Source organism: Accipiter gentilis, chromosome Z (assembly GCF_929443795.1).
Source record: "Accipiter gentilis chromosome Z, bAccGen1.1, whole genome shotgun sequence".
NCBI lineage: Eukaryota > Metazoa > Chordata > Aves > Accipitriformes > Accipitridae > Astur > Astur gentilis.
The window spans coordinates 88,759,148-88,785,485 of record NC_064919.1 but is presented as its reverse complement, the minus strand read 5'-3'; the positions used below and the strand labels follow the sequence as shown (position 1 = coordinate 88,785,485).

The window sequence follows — 26,338 nt, the reverse complement described above, 5'->3', positions numbered from 1 at the left end:
GCGTCACCTTGACTATCTGAATAACCTGGCTGCACGGAACAGCATTTTCCAGAAAAACAACGATTTACCAAAATGACTTTGCCTGGCCTGAGTTTTTTGGCAGAGCGAAGAGGAGGCCTAGCAGTCCGCTCTCATAAAAAAACTACCCAGGTTTGAGAGCACAGCTCAGCGAGCCCAGGGAATGTCTCGGCAGATCGCACGGGGATTTGGGTTTGGCCCCGGAGCGTCTGGTGCTCGCTCTGAAGGCTCCTGCTCAGCCACACACGCTTTGCAGTCGTTCTCTGATCGTTTGGTTCCCTCTCATGCAGTCTTTGGCTCCCAGGGTTTGTTCTGCTCCCCATCCTCCTCCCTCTTGCCTTCCCTCTCCTTGAGCCGGGCAGCCCGGCAGCTGGCGGAACCACAGTTGCATTTGTTTCTGCCACAAATCCGGGGCTGCTCTAAAATGGATTTTAAGTCACTTTCTGGCTAAACTGCAAACATGGTGATGATATGCAGCCTGCCTTAATAACTTCTCTGTCCTTAAGGCAGAAAGAAATATTTTTTGTGACTCTGCAGCAGTGCTGTGCATTGCTGAACAGGTTCCCATTTGGCTCCATACTGTTTTGCATTTCATTGCAATTCATTACCATACTATCTCTGTCCTGATATATCATAAAATCCACTTTTGAGAGCCTCCTGGAGTAACAAGATAATTAAAAATGGGTCAACATTATCCCTCAAGACAGAAAGGTAGAAAACACCTTCTCCCACAGGTACCCGCGCTGCCGGGCGGCCAGCTGACTGCAAAGCAGCCCGTGCAGCAGCAGCGATGGTCCCGTCTCCAAAGGGCACGTCCAGAGCATCGCTCCCCTCCTCACCCCTGCCCATCCCCAGGCGCCTCAGACTCGGCGCTGGTGCCAGTGGGGTGACCGCTTAGATATATTTGTGAACCGAGACGACCATGAAACCGGACCAAACGGCTCACTGTTACTCCTAGTCCTTGCAGGCTGCTAATGGTCACGGCAACCCCAACCATGGGCGAACTTCTCTTCTGGTTTTCCCTTCGTCTCAGGCAGCTTGGTACCAGCAGTCTGATGGTCGGGACAGTGGCTGTGCTCTCGGACAAAGCCACCGTCGTATTTCAGACAAGGTGGGATGCTCCCTCAAATGGTCTGTTCTGCTGGCCCGGACCGAGCATCGGTGGCCCCAGTGCACCTACGCACAGTTGCCATATTTTTTGCGTTGCTACCAGATCTCAACTGACAAACACAGGTAATGCATACATAAACCAAGGTGTAGGAACGTGCTCTACTAGAGAGTAACAGAAAAAATGAAGCCAGAAATCTTTGAGATATTGAAGATGTAAATACCATAACACTGCGTCAGGTCCCAAGCGGGTCCCTGAAGGTGACCTTGGGTATTCTGGCAGTCACAGCCCAGCTGATCTACCACCACACATAGTCACAGCTCTGTCACTTGAATATCTTCTCATCAGCTGTATCTTTGCAGATTGGACTGGTAAGCAATGCCAGGATGAAGTCAGCCAGACTGCCAAGAGAGAAGCCTTATGCCCAAGCCAGCTGAGGGCACCTTTGAAGTCCTAGGCCATGCAGAAGACAAAGAAATGGGTCTTTTAAAATAAACATGCAGTAGGTGAGATCGGAATGTGAATACTGATAAACACAGTACTGCAGTCAACTTCCCTCCCCCTTGGCTCTGGATAAACTTGTAAGAAGAAATACTCTTGCTAAAATCACTCTGACTTGACCGCAACATTTGCTTTGACTTCAGAGGAGGACTAATCTCAGGGAGGAACGAGTACAGCAGCTTTCCCCAGCGGCCAGCCCTACCCGAGACACCAGGACCCCCCGGCTGTCCCACGACACTGGTCACGAGAGGGTGACACTGGGCAGTGACACTGCTGGTGCAGCAAGCGAGGACACGTGCCTGAACAGCGAGGGGCAGGAGGCACTCCTTGATGTCAGAAAGGTGGTTTTTGGTGGGTTTTTTGGGGTTTTTTTTGGTGTTTTTTTTTTTTTTTTTTAAATCAAATTTAAACTTGCAAGATGTGCAGATTCCACCACCATTTTTATGATAAAAACATCAGCTTTCTTTTACTGTATTGTAAATTGGGAGTAGCTCTACAGGAATGAATAAACGCCTGTTTAAAGCCAGTTACTTCAGTAAATAAACATCTCCCCCCCCATTTTAAGCTACTCCAGTCCTTTGCAAATAGGTTTCCAATTTACAAAAATCAATTAAAATCATATTTTCTAAATGTAACAACCAACAATGATCTTCCCGTAGATGTCATTCAGCCTTCATTTTAAAACCAAAATCAACATTCAAAAAGCTATGCTGCTGCAGCAGAAAGTTTCACCTTTTAATTTTTCATACAGGATTAATTTTTAATTTTCAGACATCAGAGATAGAGGGAAGTTCCCCAGGAGCCCTCCTGTTCAAAGAGCACTCCAGGCAACTATTGCCATCAAGTGTCAATTTATCCCACTGAAGACTCCGATGCAGATTTTTACCGATATTTTTTGTTCAGACAAAAGTATTATCGCTGGTAAAGTTTCAGCGTTTGCTAAAAGCCCGGCACAGCCCAGACCGCTTGCAGGGAGAACAGAAGAAACCCCCGTTCTGCTTTCTCCTCAGCTCCCTGGACCGTGGCGAGCACCGTCCCTGCCCAGCGTCGGGCACCTGGGACCTTCCGAGGTCCCTCACCGCACGTTATGCCAGGCAGCGTTCGTACGAAATCACAGTGGCGCAGATGTTATCAGACGTGCGCTCCTTCCACGCACGCTCAAAGACCTTGAACACGGGAAGGACCATCTGAGAGGCTTAATTTACAAACTGAGATGCTCCTGAATTTCTTACAGACTCGATGTCCCACAAGTCCCACAGCGGGTCCTGAGGGTTTTGCAAACCTCGGGACTGAATACCCGCGGCAGCCCATCTCGGTTCGCCGTGTGCTCCCCGGTGCCCACAAGCTCTCCGAAGCTCCCGCGCAGCCTCCCGTGTTCCCGGGACAGCAAACCTGGCCGTCAGTCCTGCTGCCTCTACACGGGAGGGAACAAGGAGGAAGAGGAACTTCTTCCCTGGTTGTGCTTTCCTGGCAATGGAAACAGAGGGAGGGAGACCAGGGCTGTAGCTGGCCAGGAGCTCTGTTTGCTGAAGGGAAAAGTAACTCGCACAGCTTCTGGAGCTTGCGGGGTGATGTTCAGAAGATCTAGTCAACTTTGGGTTCTTCTGCACATTGGCTGCTTGGGGAAGTTCCTGCAGCATCCAGAGGGCAAGACACCTTTGGGTCCTCTCCAATTTCTGCTATTAATGCATTGGCTTTTAAATACGTAAGCTACTGGTAAGCACGTTAAAGGCCTTCCACTTGCACTTCTTTGATTGCGTACAACTTGTCAATTTGAAGAAGTGTTTTGGCTACAAAAATGACTGTTTGAAACTGAACTGACTCCCAAATGTTTCTTTTTCCGAGCACTGGCCTTGCCCTGCCTGCATCTGAAGGGGCACATCCAGCACAAGAGGAGCGTGCAGCAGGAACGTCCTCAGCGCTGGTGCGTTTCGTGGCCGCGTCCCTCTCCGTGGGATGGGAAGCCTTGCTCTCGGGACACGGGCATCAGGCTGCTCTAAGCTGATGACTCTGGCGACCAGGGGATCCCCAGGCGAGCCTGTCCCAGAAACCTGCAGAATACCAAGCACACCGAGATCCAAGTTCTGACCGTGCCCTGCGGGGCACAGCATTGCCCGAACGCGTGGGGAACTCCGGCAGACAGCAGGAGAGGTCGTACCCATCCCTTCGCATCAGGCCGGAGGGAGCGAGATGCGTGTGGATGGATTTCTGAGTCAGCTGCAAGGAATGCTGATCGTCGGCAAGACGCACGCTACGTACGACCGTAACATTATGCTCTTTGGAAAAAACCTCTGATCAATACATTTGATGGAGTTTACACTGACCTCAGTAGTTTGCATTTTCAAATAGCTTTGGTTTTAGGCATGATTGACATATTTTGAGGAGGACGTCAACCAAACGCACACGCAAGCCTTGAACGCAGCCTGGCTCCTGCCGCGGTCGGCAGCGCTGCCGGCAGGACGGGCTCCTCCGGACGGGAGGCACGGCCGCGGCACCGGCAGGGCCCCTGGGCGATGAGCCGTGACGAGGGAAAGCCGGGGAGCCCTCCCTCATGTTTTATGCAACTCAAGGCAGCGGATTTGATGTGCCTGGTATAATTTTTCTGGAGTTTTTTTTTCTCTGTAAATCTCAAGTGACTTCTCATTTCCAGTATCTTACTCCAAATAACGCTAATTAGTGGATTAGATGCTAATTAGACAATCTCTACTGCGTCAGTTCAGGCAGAATATTGTGTGACAGTTAGAGACAATCACGCATATGCAATTAATAATGCACAAGTCCATCGCTCCGTATCCCAATCACCTTCTCTCAGGTTGGCTCGTTTCCCTCAGCCTTAATGCATGCTCTTTCAAGCCGGAGAAAGGATCACCTTCCCATTTGATCTCATCTGCCCCTTCCCCTGCCTCCCCTCCTCCGTCCCAGCAGCTGTCCGTCAGTCCGTCCCCCGAGTGCTGCCCAGCCGCTCCCCAGCACCGTCTGAGGGCCGGTACGGCCGCTCCATCGCTAACGACGTCCCCTTTCGGGCCGCGGTGCTGCACCTCCTCCATCTCCGACGTGTAACATGGCCGATGCTGCCCCTGCCCCTCCTCACCTTTGGCCACCAGCTCCTCACCGCTGCGGCAAACATCCCGGGCGGTCCTTCACCTTTCCAGTCGCGGTGCGGGCATCGCGTCCTCCCTCCTCCTCCCCCCGAGGTTATGCAAGATGCCGCCTGGTTTTACACGACGCTTCGGGGCGGTTTCATTACTTGGTATTAAATGAGTCCAGCGCAATGTCCTAATCGTTCACGCCACTCTGCATTGCGTTCGTCGCGTGAAATTCGCCTCGACGCGATTTTACAGCTCTCGGCCAAAGGTGTGGTTGTACGTCCAGCGCCAGGACAGGGACGGAGAGGTTCCCAGCCAGCGCGGCGTTAAGCCACGGAGGATGATGTCCTCCATCGCGGCCCTTGCCCAGATCCTGCCCGGAGTCGCAGCTGGGAAGGGGTCGGCACGGACCGCCCCGCTCGCTTTGCAGCACGGGCACAGACGCAGCTCCGTCAGACCTAACTCACCCGGCAAAAACCGCAGGTGCCAACAAAACCTTGGTCAAGGAGCAGCGGAAGGGCCGCAGCGCTTTTGATCATTTTGAGTAGTACCCAAGTACACGGTCAGATATTTAATTACCAAAAAATGATGCTGCATAAATGAAAAAAATATTGATCTTTTTGCATCAAAATGCAATCATGCCAAATCAAAAACAATTAATGTCCTGAATGCAGATATATAGCAGGAAATAGGCATGTACTTTTTATAGGTAAATTGCTTAAGGTATAATCTAGGCTTTAGTATATTTTCATTTCTATTAAACGAGGAGACAGCAGTGAGCACTGAGCTCACTACATTTGACCGTCTCTCTACACAAATCAAACAGTTCATATTTTGCGAAGTAAACAGCAAAACCAGCGCATCTAATTTTTGAAATTCTTCTGGCTTTTCTTTTTGACCTTTGGTATTTGTACGTATCGATGCTCTCTCTAAACCATTGCACAAAAACACCTTGAAGTGTCAAGCTTTAAAAATGAGTCTTCTTTTCTCTTTCTCCTGTGCAGCCTGGATTATCTTGGCCTTGTCAAAATACATTCTCTAGTTAGAGGTTGGAAATATTTCCCTCCTGGCTCCCAAGTATTGATTTTTCAAGGCTCAGCTCTGCCTGTCAGCCGAGGAGGGGAGAGGTGAGAGTTCGCCCGGCGCTGCCTGGCTGTGCCTCCCGCACCGCCGTGCCCCGGCCCTCGCAGCCGGCCCCGGATCGCCCACCTAGCCGCCACCAGCGCGCGCCACCTGCAAGGAAATACCGGAGCCACTGGTGTTTTAACATGTTCCCGCACCCCAAAATTGAGGATTCACACGATTCCTCTGCGGGTTTGTTGTTTTGAAGGCTGCCGAAGTCGTGTCTGACCCGGCTCCGGCTGTCCCTGGCTCACCCCACGCCCCTCGGCAAGCCACACGGCATTGGGGCTTCCTCTGCAAGCAAACGCAGCTGCTGTTTTTAAAAAATAACGTGCAATGCAGATTCCAACCCAAACACAATGCTACGTTAAATGGACTTGGTAGTCCTGCACACCACCTCAGAAAAATCTCAGTGTTCAATTGGTTTCAGTTACTTTCTTTGGGGAAACGCGAACCAGAGGACGAGGGAAGAGCATCACCTGGCACACGCCCGTGTTGGTGAACTTCTGGAAGATGAGTATTCCCTTGTTTGCCTGGATACGGTGCTTTGGGAGTTAAGAGAACTTTACTCTCAGCACCCTTCTGCCTTCGTTGTTTGTAACAAAGGCTGAAGCCTCTTCACCGCACCCCCCTGCCTGCTCTTATGGTGGCTCATTCGGCTCTCATTCGTGCCGATTTTCAAATGAAAAGGAAGAAGTTTCTTAAACAGTGAAAAGACTTCCGAGTACTGGCCCATAAATCAGCAGCAGGCAATTATTTACACACCATCAGGCTGATGCCATGAAACCAACACTCTTCAATACAGTTCAGTTTTATTTCACAAGCATATTTACACCAGGAAGTTTAATACATACAGAGGACGGGGAGTGGATTCGTCAAGAAGTTGCTGGAGAGGCAGACACTTGAACCATTCACCATACACGGTGACTTCAATCATCACAACATTTTCATACAGGTGTCTCATCATGTCATCTTTTGCTTGTAAACTGCCAGTGAAGCCACATACGTCTCTACATTTACAAGGACAAGTCCAAATACAGTACTAACAAATCAATAAAGCACTAAAAGCTTACACCGGAATGACAATACACATTTCACTGCAGTGCTGAGAGCGCGAGGCTGGGCAGAAGTTCAGGACCGGGCTTAACAGACTCACCGAAGCGGAGGGCTGGGTTTACCTGGTGCGCACACCGCAGTGAGCTGGCGAGGGACCTCCAGCCCAGTGGGGACCACGCCGGCCCCGTGCCCAGCCCGGCGGCCGGGGCCGCGGGGCAGACTGGCCCCAGCTCCAGTCAGGGACATTTGGGGGGTTAGCGACTCCTCCGCAAGCGAGTCTCTCTCCACTAACGCTTCGGCTCTTGCTACACGAACTGATTTTCAGGCAGGACGGCGAGGAAAATTACCAGCTCTCTTCCGCATTTGAGAAAATCCATTACGCTTCTAGCTTAAAACAAACATTTTAATGCATATATAATTCAAGATGTTTGTTCACTATACCACAAAGGAAATCACTGCAGGGGCACGGTCCCCATTCCTACCGGGGCCGCATTTTGTTTTGAAAATAAACACGTATACATAACGTGATATCTACTGCAACCTAACAGATAGGATCCTGGGATACCGGTGGGAGAACGCTTACAGGCTACCTTAGCACTCTCCTCATAAGCCTACACTGAAAATTACAGCATTTCATTCTACGGATGAAAAGACTCTGTTAGCTCTCCTCTTTTTTTTTTGATCTCCAAGGTTACATATATATCTGTATAAACACAATGTACATGCATGTTGCATTAATTCACTTAGAAAAGACCCTGATATTCTACTACAGAGTTCTCCACTATATACTACATTCCCGCCAGAGAAAAGATTAAACTTTACGGCAGTTTGTGTTAAACATTCCTAATGGTCTTAATTTCTTGCTTTTTAAATTTTTTAAAATTATTTTTAAACAGCAAACAGATATGTAACTTCTGGACTGTAAATCTCACTTTCATGTACAGTGTACTACACAGACCACCTAAAAAAAAAATCAATGCTTTTTATATTTAGAAGCCATTTTTAAAATTAATTTATTCCTTTTTGGGGAAGGGAAGATTCTATAAGTACCATTTTTACTTTATTATGTAAAGACAGCCTTCTTAGTTCTGTGAGCTTTTCAGACAAAAATGGCAAAGAAAAAGCTATACAAACATATACATCAATATGTTTAAATAAAATAGTATCTTATAGATTTTTTTCTTTACTGTGAGCATAAACCAGCATACTTTCACACTATTAAATATTTCACAAAATTAGATATGTAAGAAGAGGGAAACACAGTCACAGGTAATGTTACACAGGAATATTCCTACTGAAGAAAACATTTCAATATATCCATTCAAATAACTTACCTTCTACATACTTGTCATCATTTTTCCAGCCAGAATTGCTCCCCACCGTTGCCATTTGTGCCGCCTCCCTCCAGGACCTGTGTCCTTGCCCTCTGGTGCCCCGGTGAAGCCACCGTGGGAGCTGTGGCTGTGACACAAGTGCAGGGTGGCACGGCGTGGGTGCAGTCTCACTGCCCTGCACATCTCGGCACAAATGGGAGCGGCTTTAGGAAGAAAAAGCTTTTTGTCTTTTTGTTTTTAAATAAATACCTGCATTGGTAGCAAAAACCACCTTTATATATAAATACTCCTTTTTTCAAGTTTGCTATTCCATCTTAAAGAGATTTTTTTTTTTTATTTATTTACATGTGGACTATTATTCTTTCTTCCAGACTACAGCAAACAGTGACTGGGCACAGCAGCACTTCCGATTCTCTTGAAAACTGAGACTTTGCATGAGGAAACATCCCCTTCAGATCAGAACACAGGCCATCCACCCCGCGAAACTCAACCCCCTCCCCATCTCGAGGCAACGAGCCCCTCATTAAGAAAGCCAAGTGCCTAGCTCTGAGATGCATCAGCCACCATCATTCAGTGGTCACTAGGAGAAAGTACATGTAAACAATGAGCCTTTTTGGTAAACACTGAGATTCTGCCAGAGTCTCCGAAGGAAAAACGTGTTTAATGAGGGCTGCTGCATGAACTCAATATCCAGCGAGGAAGGGGCTGGGTTCAGCCCGGCTGCAAAGCCTGGCTTGATTCCTGCCGCTGCAGATCTGGCCGAGGAGCGCCGTCACAGTGTTACTGATCCCCCGCTTCTGCTGCGCCACGCAAGGAGCACGTTCCCCAGCGCCGTCGCCTTCCTCCTCCCGGCTGCAAGGAAAAACCAGCCGGCGTCAGCGCAGCCGCCCCACAGAGCCGGGCAGGAGCCCACCGGCGGTCTGCAGGCACTGGCGTGGGCAACCCGTGTGAGGAACACAGAGACAGGGAGAATTACGAGGAACTTCGGAAAAGAAATGGATTTCTAGCGCGGGGGATTTACCCTAGACCATAAAGCGATGCTCCTTGCCGTCGTGAGCCATGAGGATGACGTTTCGGTTGGAGGTCCAGATGAGCCGTGCCAGCCTGAGGGCGTTGTGAGAGCCCGGCGAGGCCGGCTGGACGGGGGGCACCTGGTAGGTTTTGATGCAGCGGAGCTGGGGCGCAGAGTTCAGCATGCCGATGCTCCCCAGGAGAGAGGTGTTCATCTGCAAAGACACCCACGGGTGACCCACCCTGCCTGCAGCTTCTGGGGCTGGGTCACCACCTGCTTCGCGCACCCGGACCTCCTCCCAGACATCGACATCTCTGCGACCCCCGGGACCAGTGCTGTCTCAAAGCAGGCTTAATTAAAATTTCCTTAGACTGGAGCCAAGCAATGCCGTTTACTGGAAGGGTAGCTGAGCGTTTAGGCGGTGCGCTGGGTGGTCTGGATGGTGGTTAAAGACCACGACACACAACTGCGCGCAACGGAGGACCTGATGAACTCGGTGGGCATACCCTACTGCGCTCCTTGGGGGGATTTTATAAAGGCATGCTAAGCATAAGCATACACAATCAGAATTTAAGGAAAAACCATGAAATATTAATAAGATTACATTTATGCTAGAATATTATTTATCAAAATCATAAAAACACTAAAGCAGAATATATGCAGACTAAAGAGCAGTCATCATGATAGGTACGAACAGACAAACCCCACCAACAAGAGCTTTTTTATTGTCTGGTAGATGAAGAGGCCATTCAGAAGAGATCTGTTGAGTTACACTCTTTGGAAAGCAGGCCAATTATTGCTGATGCATCGTCTAGCTCCACATTTTTAAAAATGATTCTCTGATCTAACTCACTGAGATACAGAAAATGCTACGCTTTCTGAAATGCTGCTTTACTCTCAAAAACCTTTCTATCCGCATGCATTGCAACCCTAGGATTTCCATCAGCAGGCGGCCGGCCGGCTGCATCCCTGAGACGTGCCCCGTGAAACCTTGGCAAATCCTGGGACATTTAAGGCGCGTTATTGCTGATGCCACGTCCTGAATTCTGATCAGTACAAAGTACAAGCCATTACTTTTTCCTGGCTCTTCTCGGCAGCAGAGCGGTGTCAGAGAGTGTAAATCATGGCATCTCTAGCAGGGAGCATGCAAGCACCACTGACATTTTCACAATTTAAATCATCTTGAGTAATAACCCTTTTAAGATGACTAATGTTACTGATTTTCCTGCATTAATAATAGTGCCAAATAGAACACAGAAGGGAAAAATCACTAGTGCACGAGGTCACATTTTAAAACTAAATGTGTAGGTATATTTAACTCTTTGTGTAAAAGCCACTTTAATGTGAACGTTTATACACCTGGACGAGTGTGGCAGACCACAACTTAAAACTTGTGCCTGACTCTTTTTTCCCCTGCCAATTCTAGAAGATCTAGCCCGACTGCTTTCCAGATTTTCCCCAAGCACTTAAATTGAATAAATGTAACTGATGGATGAAGATTTTTGCTGTTCTCATTTACTGTTTCAGAAAGCACACAATATAACGATGGATAATAATTTAGGAATTTTTAATGGCACCTGTAGAACTACTGAATGACAGAAAACTGGGGAAGTATGTTAAAGAATGTAACTGGTACTTATGGGCATACCGAGTTCTGTTCTATAGTCCGATTACTGTAAGACTCCATGATTTTGATAGCACACATTGGTCGATCAGATCAGTTGCTGCCAAATAAAGTATCTTTTAAGTCTAACGCCATTTGAAAGAAGAAAAAAATCCTGCTTGGGGAATGTAGGCAGCAGCCTACAACCAACACAAAATATTCATACCAATGTGAGATTACAAAGAAAAGGATTGCTTGTACGTTAAAGGAAATAAACCTCTAGATACGTCACAAAATGGTGGCCTCTCAGTTTCTACTTGTGTTCCAGACCCTTTTTATATCGTTTATATCTCAGCTTTCCTGTTTTCAGTACCATTAGGGAAACAGAAGACAGCTCCACACTGTGTGGCACAGCCCAGTACAGGGGTCCCCAATGCTACCACCACACAAGGGCTTGGAGCGGAGCTGGGCACAGGGGCACAGGCACCACGGTACTGGGAATCTGAACAGGTCTGTGTTTGCCCTGAGGGTTTGCATCAAGCTCAAAAAAAAAAAAAAAAAGAAAAAGAAAAATAAAAAAAAAAAGGAGGCATGTTCCCAAAGCTTACTCGCTGTTGGAATTGATGGGGTTGCAGGAATCGGAGAAGAAAACTTCCTACTGGTAGGAAGGGGACAGGTACCAGGGAGAAGCCGCTGCCCTGGCCTGTGCAGAACTAGCCAGGGGTCTCCTACATGGCTCTACATTTTATCCAGTGGATATCTTAGGTATGTATGTGAAGTTGAACTATTACAACAGTATCATACTCAAAATATCAAACATGAAAGTTTATCATTTGAGAATGTGCTTTGATTTCCCAGAAGTGACGTACGGATGCGTATGCAAACAGCCCCATCCCTCACCCATGGATACCTGCAAGAAGTGCTTAAATAGAAACGATGACAGGAAAAATGCCCTGTGTTACAAGGATACCACTACTCAAAGCCGTCTTCACAAGCCTGCAGGGATGGTGAAGGAAGAGTTGTGCAGCAGAGAGGCGCAGGGGACTGGGGGACCAAGCTCAGGCCAGCAGCCGACCCTGCCCTGCCCACACGGGTGCCTGAAGGCAGAGGAGCATGCTCGCTTCGGGGTAAGATGGGGGGGTAAGATAGGAGGGCAGCGTGGGGCTGGCTGGTGAGCGACAAGACTCTGTGCGGAGATTTCAGCTTCTGCCCTAACTTCTGGGACTCTCCTGTTGTCAGCATTTCCTTATGTATTACACCATTATGGAACAACGTTAAAAGAAAGTCCCAAATGTGAGTTTACTAACCACGTGCGTGCAGACAGACGGAAATGCATCCTTACCTGCCAGAAGGAGAGGTGGCTGTCGGAATTGGAGTACGTGGCGAGGTACCGGCCGTCAGGGGCAAAAGCCACCGCAGTTATCGGTCCTTTATGGCCATGGATAGTCTGGCAAGAGGGAGAGAGAACAGGAACATAGAAGATTCACTACCCACCATCACGACATTGCTGAACAGACTTTTAAGTAAACATGAATGCACATGTATGTGAACTTCTACGAAACTTTTTTGGAAAACTGAGGGAGACCATTACCAGCAGTAAAAATGAAATACTACGAGGAAATGCCTCTTCATATTCACCTGCATTTTCTGTTATTCTAGCACTCATTTTCTGACTGTCATTGTGTTAATCGGCAAATACCCCTGAGGAGCAAAGCAAAGCTCTTCTGCAGAGGTTGGTTCCCGTCAGTTGGGGAGGACAGGAGGGCAGCACGTGCTGCTCCTGTGCAGCTGAAGGAATGGCATGAAATGTAACTCCTGCTGTCACACGCAGGGACTTGTGCTCAGCACAGAGAATGCCCTTTCCTCAGGGCACTTAATGCCTCCAGACAACCCAAACCATGGAAGTAGACCACTGAAATGTCTTTCTTATTAGGTGGGACTTAAGCACATGCCGCTCCGTATTAAATACCATGACAATTTCTTCTAAGTGTTCTCATAGCTTCTTAGCTAATAAACCAGAATTAAATCATCATATGAACACATTCCCTGCCAAATCCGGTTTTTAAACCAAAGTAATTTGTCAGGTATATGAACATAAATGCATCTTTAATGGGAATTTTTTAAAAAAATGTAATACTTAATGCTCCCCAAAGGAGGTTGTAAATTGGATGTCTAGGAGCCTCCAGGTGGCTAAGCAGCAGGCAAGGAATGGTAAGAAGCACAACGTGCCCCCCCCCCCCCCTTTATAAACAATCTTTGCAGAAATGTCACCCCGTTCAGAATGCTAAAGTTTTCAGTGGGGTCCTCAGCACCAGCGCGAGAGGCCGGGAGCAGAACTGGGCAGCAGGCACGGCTGCACCCCCAGTTGCTCCAGCACCCGCTTCCCCCACCGTGGTTAAAGTTACTGCACTCACGCCACTGCTCCTTCGTCAGGACAGCCATAGCGTAACTCTACGCAGGAACAGTAACGAGAAGACCACAAACTCCGTTCCAATGGCACAGGAATGTAATTGCTTTTTGTAAAAACCTCCCCAAGAGGGAGATAATGGACTGCAGAATTACGTCCACCTGCAGCCAGACCTGTTCATCCTTTACAGCTGCACCTCTGTGTGTACAGACAACCGTTGCACTAAGAGAGTCCTCTCTACTCCAACAAACAGCAGAAATATTTGCATTGCAATGTAAAGGGTCTAGGTATGCTTACACAGAACATATCCCAAACACGGGGAGTGGAAACGTCCTGACAAAGCAGACCCAGCTGCCCCCTCACAGCACTGTGCCTGCCCACCGAGCGAGGGCATCCTTTATGCCCCATCTTGATTCAACTAGAAGCATGCAATTAAAATCCTTTTAAGTACTGCCATAATAAATGTAATTAAAAGTTCAAAAAAAAAAAGTTCACCTTTTATTGTAGGTGAAGCATAAGGGATTTTTTTTCAGAAATAGTACAACTGGAAGGTACCTAGTATTTTCTCAGGTTAGAACTTCAACTATTATGTGAAACACATACTTTTCATGGCAGCGCATCATAGATGCATAGACATGCACCACACACTCATGATGCACATCTTTTGCCATCAAAAAGTTTTCCAAGGCCAAGTAACGGACTCCTAGTTCCGGACAATCTTCGACAACACGGAACGTTACAGACCCCGCTACCGTCGTTCCCTTCCAGCACACCCTTCTGCACAGCGCTACGGCACCGACGAGGTCCGCGCAGGTAAGGCAGGAGATCAGCACTCCACCCCGGCTGCGCTGCCAGTCGCTTGTGTCAGCTCAGCAAGTCGCACGTCCTTCTGCTCACACGCCACACCTACAGCTGCAGCCTCACCAGCATTAAATCACCGTTTCTTACAATATCCAACAATACAAACACGTATGTTGGAAATCGCATGAAAAATTACTCACTTATTCCATGGTCAGAGTCACCGTTAAGATCTTATTTACTCATTACCTGAGGTTACTGTTCCACAGCTGCAAAGCACACAGATGCTTTACACAAGACAGACTCATTTGTGCTATGTCTTCTCTAACGTTTTAAAGATCTTAAAAAAGGGACAAAGCCAGGTAACTCACCTACCCTCCCACCTTATAACCCAGCGGTACAAGACCCGAGAGCCCCTCTCGTAGCTGGTACCCCCGCTCCGGTCAGCACCAAGGCCTGGTTTCTCCCACGCGCTCCCCAGGGACCCTGCCCAAGGATGGGCTCCAGCGAGCGCCGGGGAGAGCGCCGGCCAGTGCCGGGGCTCGTATCGGAAGCGCACAAAGTATTTCTTCGAAAATCCACAATAGCAGCTCTTTTCTGCATTAAGAGGCTCTGTGCCAACTTTAAATTGGCAGGGCTTAACTGTGCGAAAAAAGACTTTGTAATATTTATTGAATAAAATGAGGCTGCAAAAATGAAAGTAGTGCTCCTGTACCCATCACTGGGACATTAAAAGATGAAGACCTACTCAGAATGGTATACTGCGTTTAAAAAGTTAGCCTTATATATTAAGAAACCATTAATATATTCATTTCGTGTTTATCATGTAAAAGGTGAGTGAACTCCAGCAGAACCCCCAACCTGTCTCTTTAATGTAATCACCACAGCTTAGGAGAAAAGTTTGAAAGGGCAATTAATTAGATGATCCAATGTTTAGACCCATCAAACTCTTTAGCGCTTAACAAGCAAGTAATACTTGTCAATAAAATATGTTTTGGTAATACAAAGGTAGAAAATCAATAGTACTTGCACACTTGTTGCTCTTTTTACTACTGAAAATGTGTTCCAATAAGTACAATCCTTAAGGGAATTAATCTGCTTTGTTATTTAAAGGAAGTGCTTCTCTAATTGATGCTAATCCTTTCAAGCCAAGATTTATTTTTTGGTGCGCTATCTGAACTTGTGCTTTGCAATGCTCATCTTGTGTTTCCGAGGCCAATGAGTAAGCGTAACAAAAACAAATTATTGCTGCTCATTCAAAATATTCTGCTTGCACCCATACATTTGGTGCTTGGACTCCCCTGGCTGGCAACGCTTTGCTGCAGTGCTGAACACTGCATTAATGGATTACAGCACTAATGCTTCAACGGAGAACGCATGCCAAACACACGTTCTTTGGGATTGCTTTCAAGTTACTATTTGCAGTTTTTCAGCTCCAAAGCAGTAACATTAGCACACGATGAAAAGTATGCAAAAATCTGCACAATACTGGTTTGGAAAGAGGCTTAATTCTGAACGGCAGAGACGGTGGGACAAAGTGCAGCTGTTTGCAGCTCCCCTCTGCCCAAGCAATTGTTTTTTAATGGAAGGATGCTCCTGGGAGACTATTTGACTTCTGCACCTGCCACTGTCGTTGTCCTGTAACACATGATATACTGAAGCTATGACAACCTAATTCTAAGTCCAATATTTGGTAAACTCTGCATTGAACTGCAATATTCTGTTAAAGGTGACATAAAAAATAAACACTGTATCACTGCAGCAATTTTATTTTCATAAATATACTGAAATGCATACTTTAAATTGATAAAGTAACTTATGTACTCCTATAGAGACACACTAATATTTTATCACCTTTATTATTTGATATTTATCTCCCCAATCTCTAGGGGTACCTTAACTAAAGGCAAACAAAAAATTCACTTACTAAGAAAGCAGCACGCCTAACGCATCCCCAGAAGCACTGCCTTTCCAGTACCCATCGTGTGAAAGACACACAGAAGCAGAGGTTTGCCGCAGCTGAACCATACCCTTAATGTGATGCGCTTGCTTTTAGCTTGGAGCAGTAGGAAAATACCAGCTCCAACTTTTGCGTGGGATACAAATAATCTCTGGGCAAGGGATGGTTATTTGAAAATTAAGAAGGAGGCGATTCTGTAAGTCCTTCATGGATCAGTGAGGAATCCCTGGCAATGACTTCACGGGCAATTTCAGCAGCCAAGCTGGGGCAATCTGCCACAGCAACCGCCTAGAAGTGTTCTTAGACATAAATGAAACATGATACAAGAACGTAAGTAAATCACAAACATAAAACTCATTATGCTAAAGGCAAAGCAAACAACAGACAGTTAACAACTGAAATGTTAAGCTGAAAATCATTGGTGTTGATGGCGCTACTGAAAAATGTACCTCTCCCTCTACTTCCCCCTCCCAACTAAATAAAAATAATACAAGTTTAGAATAGATCTTAATAAATAAACCTAGGTTTGACAGATCAGTAATTCCTAGAGGATTTTTTTTTTAACTGCATAACAAATAACAACCAGAAATGAGCCAACAAGAAAAAAAGAGGTTAGTAGTGCTTTACTGACACGCACATATCTCTCTGAGGCTGCCTGGCAGTGGCATGCACTGAGTGATTCCACATCACAGAAACAAAAGTTTTCTTTTCTTCTTTTTTGTTCTTTTTAAATTAAAAATTAGAAGTTGGATTTTAATGCTAACGTAGGATGCAAAACTCTGCAGAACATATACAGAGCCCAAACTGTGGGGAGGAATAAGTATCGGCCTTTGAGATAATAAGAAAAATGGCAGACCTCTGAAGTGAATATATAAAAATAAAGACTTACGACGACTGCTGCAAAGGTAAACAGAAGCCCCTGCAGTGCCTGCTCGGCTGCTCTCACTTCAGTCACGGGGAGATTAACAGCACCTTCACGAGGCTGCGATGTGCTATGCCCAGGACCCATTTTTCTTTTTTCAGAGATTGTGAATCTTATCTTTGTTTCCAGCAGCACTCCTTCCTGGGCTCCTGCACATCCGTCTTCTTTTGCTACACAGGTCTTCACATCATACTTTCATGTGACAAGTTTACTTATTTCAGAATATATGCACTTAAGATGGGTACCTGCAATGGTGGGGGTACCAGGGATTTCCAACAGATGGTAAGAAGTCCCCATTTGCCACTACGCTCCTGACCTTCTGCTTCCAGCAGTAGTTGCTCTAGCTGTGCCTCTTGAATATTAACCTGCAGTTGAAAGGGTTCTGGATCTACAGCCCCGGGTCTCCAGGAGCTGACAAGCACGGGAGTACTACAGCAAGCGTGGAAACCAGCGCGGACCCCACCCGCAGAGGGCCAAAGTCGGTATTTAAACGCAGTGGACATCACCTACTCACGCACCCCCAGCACAAGTAGGATTTATCTAACTTTTTACTATGTTTTAATTCTGTTTCTATAGAAATATGATGGATTCTGAATAACATGAAACTTAGAACTCCTACGCTTAAAAGTCTTGACTAATATAAAGGAAGTATACTAATGTTCGTGTTTAAAGGAGAAGAAAACACACTTATTTACAGCTGTCCTCACCGGCTGAGCCTGCCAAGCGAAGTCTTTCCCTCAGGATGAGCACTTCCCCAGCCAAGGCCAGGCACCCTCCCCAGCCACCGCGCTGGCCCCAGCCCGCGGCAGGCAGGGGCAGGGCATCCTCAGCCTTTGGTTTTTATAGAAACAAAGTTATATAAAACTAAACGGCTTCATCTGAAAAGATATCTAAAATATGATCTCATTTTTCGTACCAAAAGTAAGTTCTTTCAAGATGGCCCTTCAGAGGTTTTTATGAACACTTTAAAAAATAACTCCCCACTTTCCAAGCAATTTAGTGGAAATATCTAAAATACTATTAACTTAAAACAGTTTCAGTATCTTTAATAATTTAATTTCCGTGTTAGTTCCAGTAATACTAACAACTGCAGTAAAAATTTCAGGATGGTACTGAGAAAAAAGAGTATATTTGCATCTTTAAATTAATTTTCTTCTTGTCCTTTAAGTGGCTTCTCAATAACATCAAGATAAAATCAAAGTGCATGTATTACATTTTTTAACTTAATAAAATATATAACTTAATTTTTAACCTTACAGTAATACAGTTTCGCATCAGCCAATACAATTACTCAGTATTCAAATGTGCCGTGCATGATCTGACAGGCAGCATTCAACGGGAGCAGAAAGTGCCCTTGAACGGCCGCGTATAAAAATACATTTATCACTGGACTGGCAGGCCGGCTGTCAGTCAATATATGCCTCTCATTTGTTAGGAGGTTCTCCTGCTGTGAGTCCCTCATTACAATTTGCTTTTACTTCCTGGGCAAATGACAACCAGAAAATGAGGCAGCTTCTTTCTCTACTGAACTTAATCCAGAAAAAATTAGATGACAGCTGCAGCCACCCAAGTGTTACAGGATGGTTTAAAACCGTCCCCAAATTGTACGGCTCCAGCCCCAAACCACTTTTTGATGCTGCACAGAAGAGCTGAGAACTGGCCTTCTCTTTCCCGAAACGATCGCTGTAATAAAAGCGTGCACTTGGATCTCCCAAAACCAACTCAGCCTGCCTTTCAAACACCCCCATGTTCACAAACATTTGATATATGCTCTTGCTTTAAGAAGGTACTTGTCAGTGCAAAATTTTCACGGGGACCATCAAGATCCATATGGCAATTAATTGCCCCAAACATATAAAGCAGCCACCTCATAATATCAGCAGTGATTTTTTCCTCTGTGAAACTAATGCTGCTGTACTTTAAACAAAGGTTCATAATACTGTAATGTAACCTCAGAATATCCGCATGAGTATGTTAGACAACTTGGTATTGTTACTGAAATCCATATTTTCTTGACAGTGACCGCTTTAAAAGAGGTTTCAACAGCTCATAGGCTAAGATTTATGGTTTAACATCTAGGAAAATAATTTAATATATAAATTCCAAGTATGATTGGGATATGCTTAAATCACTGTTAAAAGGGGTATAATAATAATAATTGCAAGCAGTTTGTGTAAAAAACCAAAACCAAACCCAAACCCAAAGTATAGATAAGAATCTAGACAAAGGTTCATACTGGACAAATACCAGGGCTCTGGATTTGCACACGCTTGCCGCTGGGAAGCCCTATAAAGCTTTAGATCTTGCACCACAAATCCCTCAAGGCTGATATTCAATGGTAGTGAGGAAGTTTGGGCTGATACCCCAGTGCCAGAGAGCACTTTACAGGGAAAAGACACATTGAACGCTCTCCAAAAAATCCCAACATGGACCAGATTTACCACTTAGTACATGGACTTCATCTAACCAACCATCAAAATGCAAATCACACCCTTAATGGGAACAGCTGTATAAATTGTTAGAAAGACAAAATAAAACCAAAATAAATGACAGCAATCCAAGCAGCATGGTGTACGGCTGATCAGAGGTTGCATCGCAGCGGAGCACCGCGAGGAAGGAGGCAAGGGTAGGAGCGCAAGAAACTTTTTAAAACATTAATCTAACGGGTCTCCAATTGTAAGGGCAACAAAGGGAGTTCATTTAATGACTACCTTAAGGCCTTAGGGAAAAATACTTACTCTTTAATAGCTTTAGCAGAATGAAGGAAGGTTGTGGAGGCTACCGGTACCCCCACCGCAGTACAAAACCCACCGCAGCACTGTCCCCGCACCCCGCACCACTCCTGCCATGGCATGGCAAGTGCTCCAAGCAAAACCCAGTCAAATCCATTATTCAGCCACGGGAGAACACACAACCCATGGACAAGAACTGAGAAGAACGACGGATTCTGGCTACACGATTCGGGCGTGATTTGCAATTTTAAAAAGTGAGAGTAAAAGTAAGTGTTATTAAAACAGATTTCAGGAGCAGATAGGATAGGTGACATTATTTTCCTAGCAAACACGTAAGTTGATACAACTCATCAGCGATCTGTACTGAAACAGTCGAGTTCATAGAACAGTCCTTTTTAAACATAAGAAGCTTAGGTAAAGAAAGAAATTGTCACCTAGATAACCCTGAATGGCTCACAGCACCAGAGAGTGATGAGAGAGGAATGTGCTCTCTTATAGACACTGTTTGTCAAAACCTCGTATCTTTCATTACAAATCAGTCCCTACTGAAAGAAAAAGCTATCAAAAATTCTAACTAGACTAAGAATGAAATGCTGCCCTACAGTGAGTTAACAGGAGATGGGAATACATGGAGCATCCCCTCTTCCTATGTAGTTACTTACTGTTAGGGAAATACTGCTTAATAATAAGTGTTAAACCAATCAAAATCTGCTTTTCACCTGCCTACATATGCTGACTTCTATTTGATAGCTGATAATCGGAGTACACAGCGGCTGGAGCAGAAAGCATTTCCAACTTCCACAACTCCTCCGGTGATGAGCTAGATGTGGTCACAGCAATCCCAGTTTTTCTCCTTTCCTATTCGAGCAATTGTCATGAGATCTGCAGCCAGGCACAACGTTCCCGTAAGTTTCCCACTCTTTCCAGCCAAAGTGCATTTTGCTAAGGTACCCTTTGGCTAAAATTCATTCTAATCTGTGTCAGCATAGATGAAACCGTGAGAGCTATGGGATTTTTGGCACAGTGAGAAGCACTTGTTCTCAAACATTCTGTGAAGATGCAGCTCTTCCCTTTCAGCTCCAGCTTTACTCACCCAAGTTTGAGAGAAAACTAGTTACAACGGTGTCATGGTCATAGTTGGAGCACCAGAGTATTTTTAACCTTTGAATTCAGAGCCTTCAATGCACTTGCAAAACACACAAATCCATAATTCCCAAGTGACCCAAGACTTTAAAGAAAAGCGTTCAGCAACTCCGACGGAGTAGGAAAAGCTAACGAGATCAGTGCTTCCCACCAGGATGGTGGGGTTTGGGGACTTAATTATCCTTCTAGAAGTGTCTTCTGCCCTGCGGACTCTGGGAAAGCAACTCTGCTGTCACTTTTGAAGCTAGTCTTCTGATTCTCGCCACTCCTTGCTCTAATTTTCTAATCGGCACCTGCTGTATTTCCAGGTCTTTAGCAGCACCTGAGCAAACTGTCACATGCTGCAGTGCTCCCTGACACTGCTTGCTCTTTCCACAGTTACCACTCGTGTCCTCTTCCAAGGGTCACAAGCATCAGCATCAAGATTATCAAAACAAGTGGAAACTCGGAAATCGCAGTCCTCAATTTTAAAATTTTTGGAGAACATTTTCTTACAAGATTAAGTCTTTCTTACAAGTAGTTTGTGTACGATGGTTTATGCTTAGCGATGCAATATTGTTGCATTTGAAAAACACAGCGGCTTTCGGATTTTTTTTTTTTAATTTATGCTGCTTTTGAGGCCCACCTTACCCCACTGGGAACACTGTGCAAATATGCACATCCAGTGATCTCCACCAGGACACTGTGCCACCTTCTTGTCACCGCTAGCAGTGCTAGATAGGAACACCAGAACTGCAGTGCGTAATGACTAGTCCTCCTTGTCATCACATCCCAGTCTACTGTGAAAAAAGTCCTCCACCTAACAAGAATTTCACTTCTCTACCATCAAAAAAGCATATATTTTTATATTATTCAGATCATGGACATTACCATATTCCTCAATATTTTGCAACTAAAACATCACTAAACAACAGTTGGGATGGGTGGAGAGGAAGAGGTGAAGTCCTCTGGGTCTTGCGTTCAAAATGCATCTGGGTGTTCAGAAACACTGTGAATAGTATCAGGGCCACTTAGTTCACACAACTGCTCTAAATTTCAGGAAAATACATTCATGATAACAGTAATAACACCTGGAGCATTATATGCCATTGTACAGCTATAAAACCTTAAAACAAGTTAGTGCTCAATAATTACTCAATAATTGACAAGGTATAAGAGATGATATGTTCACAAATCTTTCTGGTTATGAGTTATTAAATATGTTAGGGATACAGATTTTCTTTGCTTGGTGTTAATTGTTTCAATTCCTTCTGATATGTACTTTGATATCTGGATTAAAAGCTTTAGTTTCATCGCAGATTCCAAAGTCCCGCTCTCTCCACAGCTGAAAAGCCATTTTGCAGCCACTTCAGCAGTGCTGGGACTGAATCACAAGCAGGTGTCCCCATGCCTCCGGGGGAAATGCAGCCCCGGCAGCACAGTTCTCCTTTGGATTCAGGAGGTCTCACTGAGACCCTGCTCCATCACGATTCCAGCCCTTTCCTGTGCTCAGACACCGATCGGTCTTGCACTTACGGATGCGACAAGCAAAGCAGAAAGCAGTTGGGCACAAAGCCCAAGTTCAGGACTGTGTTTTTCCCTAACGGAGAACAAACCCCCGAAAGCAAAAATGCATTCAGAAAGGTCATGTCTAGATTGGAGAAACAGGTCAGTTAAAAAAATGGGTTAGCAACATGATTTTAAACAGTTCTGTACAGCTACAGAGATAGAGTCATGTTTAAATATGTGCTTGTTGGCCATGGGCAACCCTAAAGGGAGAAACCCAGATTTGACCATCACCATTTAATGCAGATTAGTGCTCTGTTCATACTTAAAATACGGAATATAAATTAAATGTGATTTTGCAAGTTATGAATTGGGAGTTAACATTAGACTTAAATTTTGCTTTTAAAAAGTATTTGCATACACTCTTGTTTCAGCTTTTCTTTAACGAAAGTGATAGTCCTTTAGGAAAAAGGACAATAGTTCTTACACACAGAGGTTACTGACAACAATTTATCTGGCTAAACACTGCCAAATCTGCACGGGGTAATCTAGGGTTTCTCTCTCTAACAAAAATAGCATTTCTGAGAAATTATTTCCTATGAAAGTTATAAGAACAATTGAAAAAAAAACCCGTAAAAATAATCCTTATTCCCCTTCCCAGCTGGATGGTTCCCTGGACAGCTCCAGAAAACTGCTTTAGCAGCATCTGAAGAAAAAAGCTTTTTATAGAAGGGAAAAAGAAGAGTCGAGGCTACTTTTTGTGTAGGAAATAGTGTCTGAATACAGCTACATGAGATATAATCTTAGATACATGGAAACTCAATTTTCTTTACAGACCTCAGTATCAAATCTGTACACCTACTTTTCTGTCACTGCTCCTATGGATGCTACTCAGTGCTGTAAGAAATCTGTAACTCAGTGGGGGGCTTGTGGCCTCTGAGCCTGGTCAGTAAGTTTAATATCTTTTCCCAGTCTATTTGACTTTTGTATACTGAATTGTAGTGCTTCAAAAAGGAAAAAACCCTTACCGGAATGGATTACACTGTCAGCTCTCCACTTTGGAAGCCGAGAGCTGAGGCATAAGAGTTAAGTAGAAAGCCATAGCTGAATCAATTTTTTATTTAATTTTTACTAACTTTGATTATTCAAGAGCAGTCCCGATTTCTGCTCTTGGGCTCACAGTCCTCACTTGGCATCTATCCCTGCCTTCCCACTTCCAACAAGATGTTCCCGTACCTGCAAACGTGGTATGCATGCAAAGGCAAAAGAAGTAAGCTCCTCTAAACTAGTCTCCAAATCAACTATAAAAAAGTACAGAAAGAGAAAAAACCTGTCTTTTAGCAAACTAGCACTGCTGATCAGCATGACCTAAAAAGCAAATTTAGTGATTCCCGAGGCTTCGTTACTTAGCCTTCTGAGGCTGGAAAGTTGGAGTGAAGTTATGGTATGAATTTATAGTGCACTTGCTAGGCTGTACGTGAGGAGTCTCAGTTTGCATTTCTTACTTGTAGCTTAATGCATATATTTATATGTGCAAAGTAGATCTATCTGCAATGCACAGAGGCAGATTTGGTGCAGATCAACAATATCCAAGTGGAGAGCTAATGCCGAGGAGTTAGTGTGCTGTAAATTCACACCTTGGCTAAATCCCCACCAGTCTCCCATGTAGAAGCACATCAGCACAGTTTACTCTCACAAAATATACTGCTAAATTGCCACCAGCTAACCAACTGGGCATAATTAAACAGTGCTTTTAAAAGACATTTGAGAAACTTGAAAAAAGTGGCTATTTTGTTATTGCATCCCTAATGTAGCTGGGATTTGCTGTTGATAGGATGAGACCTTTTCTTGTTACAATGAAAATGAATAAAATCCCTCAACTGTATTATTGGGTGTGTTTAAAAAATCGGGGTAAAGCTACTGCAGCCTATCGGGAAAGCGGGTCTGTCTCACCCAGGATAGTATGATGCCTTCCTTCTGCTGTGAGGCTATCCTGCACTGGCAGTACAATGTAAGAAGAACTAAAGAGCGAGGCTTGCATCTCTGTCGATGAGGACATGAAAATGAAGCCCCAGTGCAGCCAAAGCATCTCCCCTTAAATTCCTGTCTCTCTTGCTAGAGATGCACTTATTACTGCCTTGTATTATGTTACTATGGATTTTTCCTTGTGAACTTTGCTATCGCTTATATGAGTCAGATTCTGAACAAAACCAAACAGAAAGCATCCCCAGCCCCCCCTTCCACATTACCATGGCTGTTTGTACCGCAGACAGGGCACAACAGATTATTTTTAGAGCAGAAGTACACTGCACTAAATGTGCTTCCACATGTGCTACGTGCCTAGAGGACAGCACGATGGCATTCGTGCTGCAGCCTAACGGCTTCCCTTCCCTTCCTGCCTCCAGTCAGAGAAGGATTTTGGCCTATGAAATTAAAAGGTTATACTCACTAATTATCTTTTATCTGCAATTTGAGGATGTGTGTTTCTACTAACAAGTTTTCCTGCCTCATCTGAACTTGTCAGTGCGACAGTGTCAGTAAATGCACTTACAGATTCAGATTGTAGGTACATTTAAAATACCATATTTGAGAACACTGTCTTCTATTCAGTACTCAAACTTAACTAAAACAAGCCACTCGCATCAGCAACTACTCATTCTAAACACAATACGAAATAACTTTATGCCTTACGTAGGAATAAAAATTTGCAAAGGCATCTAGGTACTGAAATAAAATAATACTATGCACAATTCGATTACTGCTTTGACTGCCAAAGCTCTGATGTTAATTCTGCAGTGAGTCAAATAACGTACTCCGGACCAAACAGTATTGATTCTAACCAATGTTTAAAAGCATCTTTTGCTTTGAAATAAACCAAACCAAAACTCAGGCTTCTCTTTAATCTTCCATTGAAAATGACCGAGTTCTTACGTACCAAAGCTTGTATCTGCACCATCTGCAGATTCCTCCCGGGGAGGCACTCTGCGGCGGTGAAGCAAAGGGATGCTCACTGCAGGGATCCCCTAAAGGGGGCCGGGGGCTCCCCCAGCTACGCACCCTCCACCGGCCACTCTCCCCGCGGACACCCGGCCGGGCAGGAGCAAGCACCAGGGTAAGGGAGTGATTACAGAAGAAACCATCTAAGGAATGAGATACTACTCAGCTAAATGAACCATTTGTTTCCATGATGAGCCCCTTACGCATCCGGTGCTAGAGGTGTACAGCAGGTTTACACTAGGCACGGCTCACTTCAATATCAGCTACAAGTATCTCTATGAAATGCAGTTCGAAATATCTATGATGAAAACCAAGATTTAATCAGTGAAAATAGAATATTTTATGGCTTTCTTCACTATACCGTGAGCTTTGTCTCTGCGTGCACTTTACCAAGCCATTCTCTATTTGCAGGGAACACAGAGCCGACTGTAAGTCCCAGCTGGCAGCCAGACCCCAGGAACCCCTTGGTGTACACGTAACCGTATCGGTAACAGCAGTGACATTGGCTTCAGCAGATTTCTTTACAGGAGACAAAAATTTCGTAAGTTACCCATCAAAATATACTGCTGTATATACTACCCTATATCACCTATAGCTCAATGTTGGTGCGGAGTTTCTGTTTGCAGAGGGAATGCTCCACGCTTCCAAGCCTGGAGCCACCAGCCAAAAGGAACATATGGACAGGCATGCAAAATACCCAGGCTAAGTCAACAGCCAAAAATCCCCTAAAAAATGAGAACAGCACTGGAGGTACACTGATATTTTCCTATAAAATTCACGGACTAGGTCAGTTTGAGCCCCCTCAGTGGGAAGGATGGAAGATGTATTTTCTGAAAGAGGCTCCACCTCTTCCACTGGTAAGGGGCCCAGAAGATGTAACAGCAGCAGACAGCTTTAGTTCTCGTGCTTCAGCTAAAGTCTTTGATTACTGACTCTGTAAGGGCCAGTCTCCCATTATATACCCAAACACTTACAGTTCTAAAGGACAAGAAATATTAGCAAATAGCTTGTATGTGTGGATTAATTGAAGGATTTTGGACCAGTCTGTTATCCA

At 45.1% G+C, this 26,338-nt stretch overlaps 1 protein-coding gene across 6 annotated transcripts in view; it reads right to left on the bottom strand.

Annotated features, from left to right (window-relative positions):
• Positions 1–6,641: 6,641 nt before the first annotated feature.
• The window catches only part of WDR7 (WD repeat domain 7), a 150,522-nt gene continuing 130,825 nt past the window's right edge, over positions 6,642–26,338 (bottom strand). For all 6 annotated transcript variants that reach the window (XM_049795818.1, XM_049795817.1, XM_049795820.1 and 3 more), the window contains 3 exons: positions 12,183–12,287; positions 9,247–9,451; positions 6,642–9,077 (listed from right to left, as the gene is read on the bottom strand). In XM_049795818.1, the coding sequence (XP_049651775.1) occupies positions 9,248–9,451; positions 12,183–12,287 (309 nt within the window). In that variant the 3' untranslated portion in view covers positions 6,642–9,077; position 9,247. The remainder of the gene's footprint in view (positions 9,078–9,246; positions 9,452–12,182; positions 12,288–26,338) is intronic.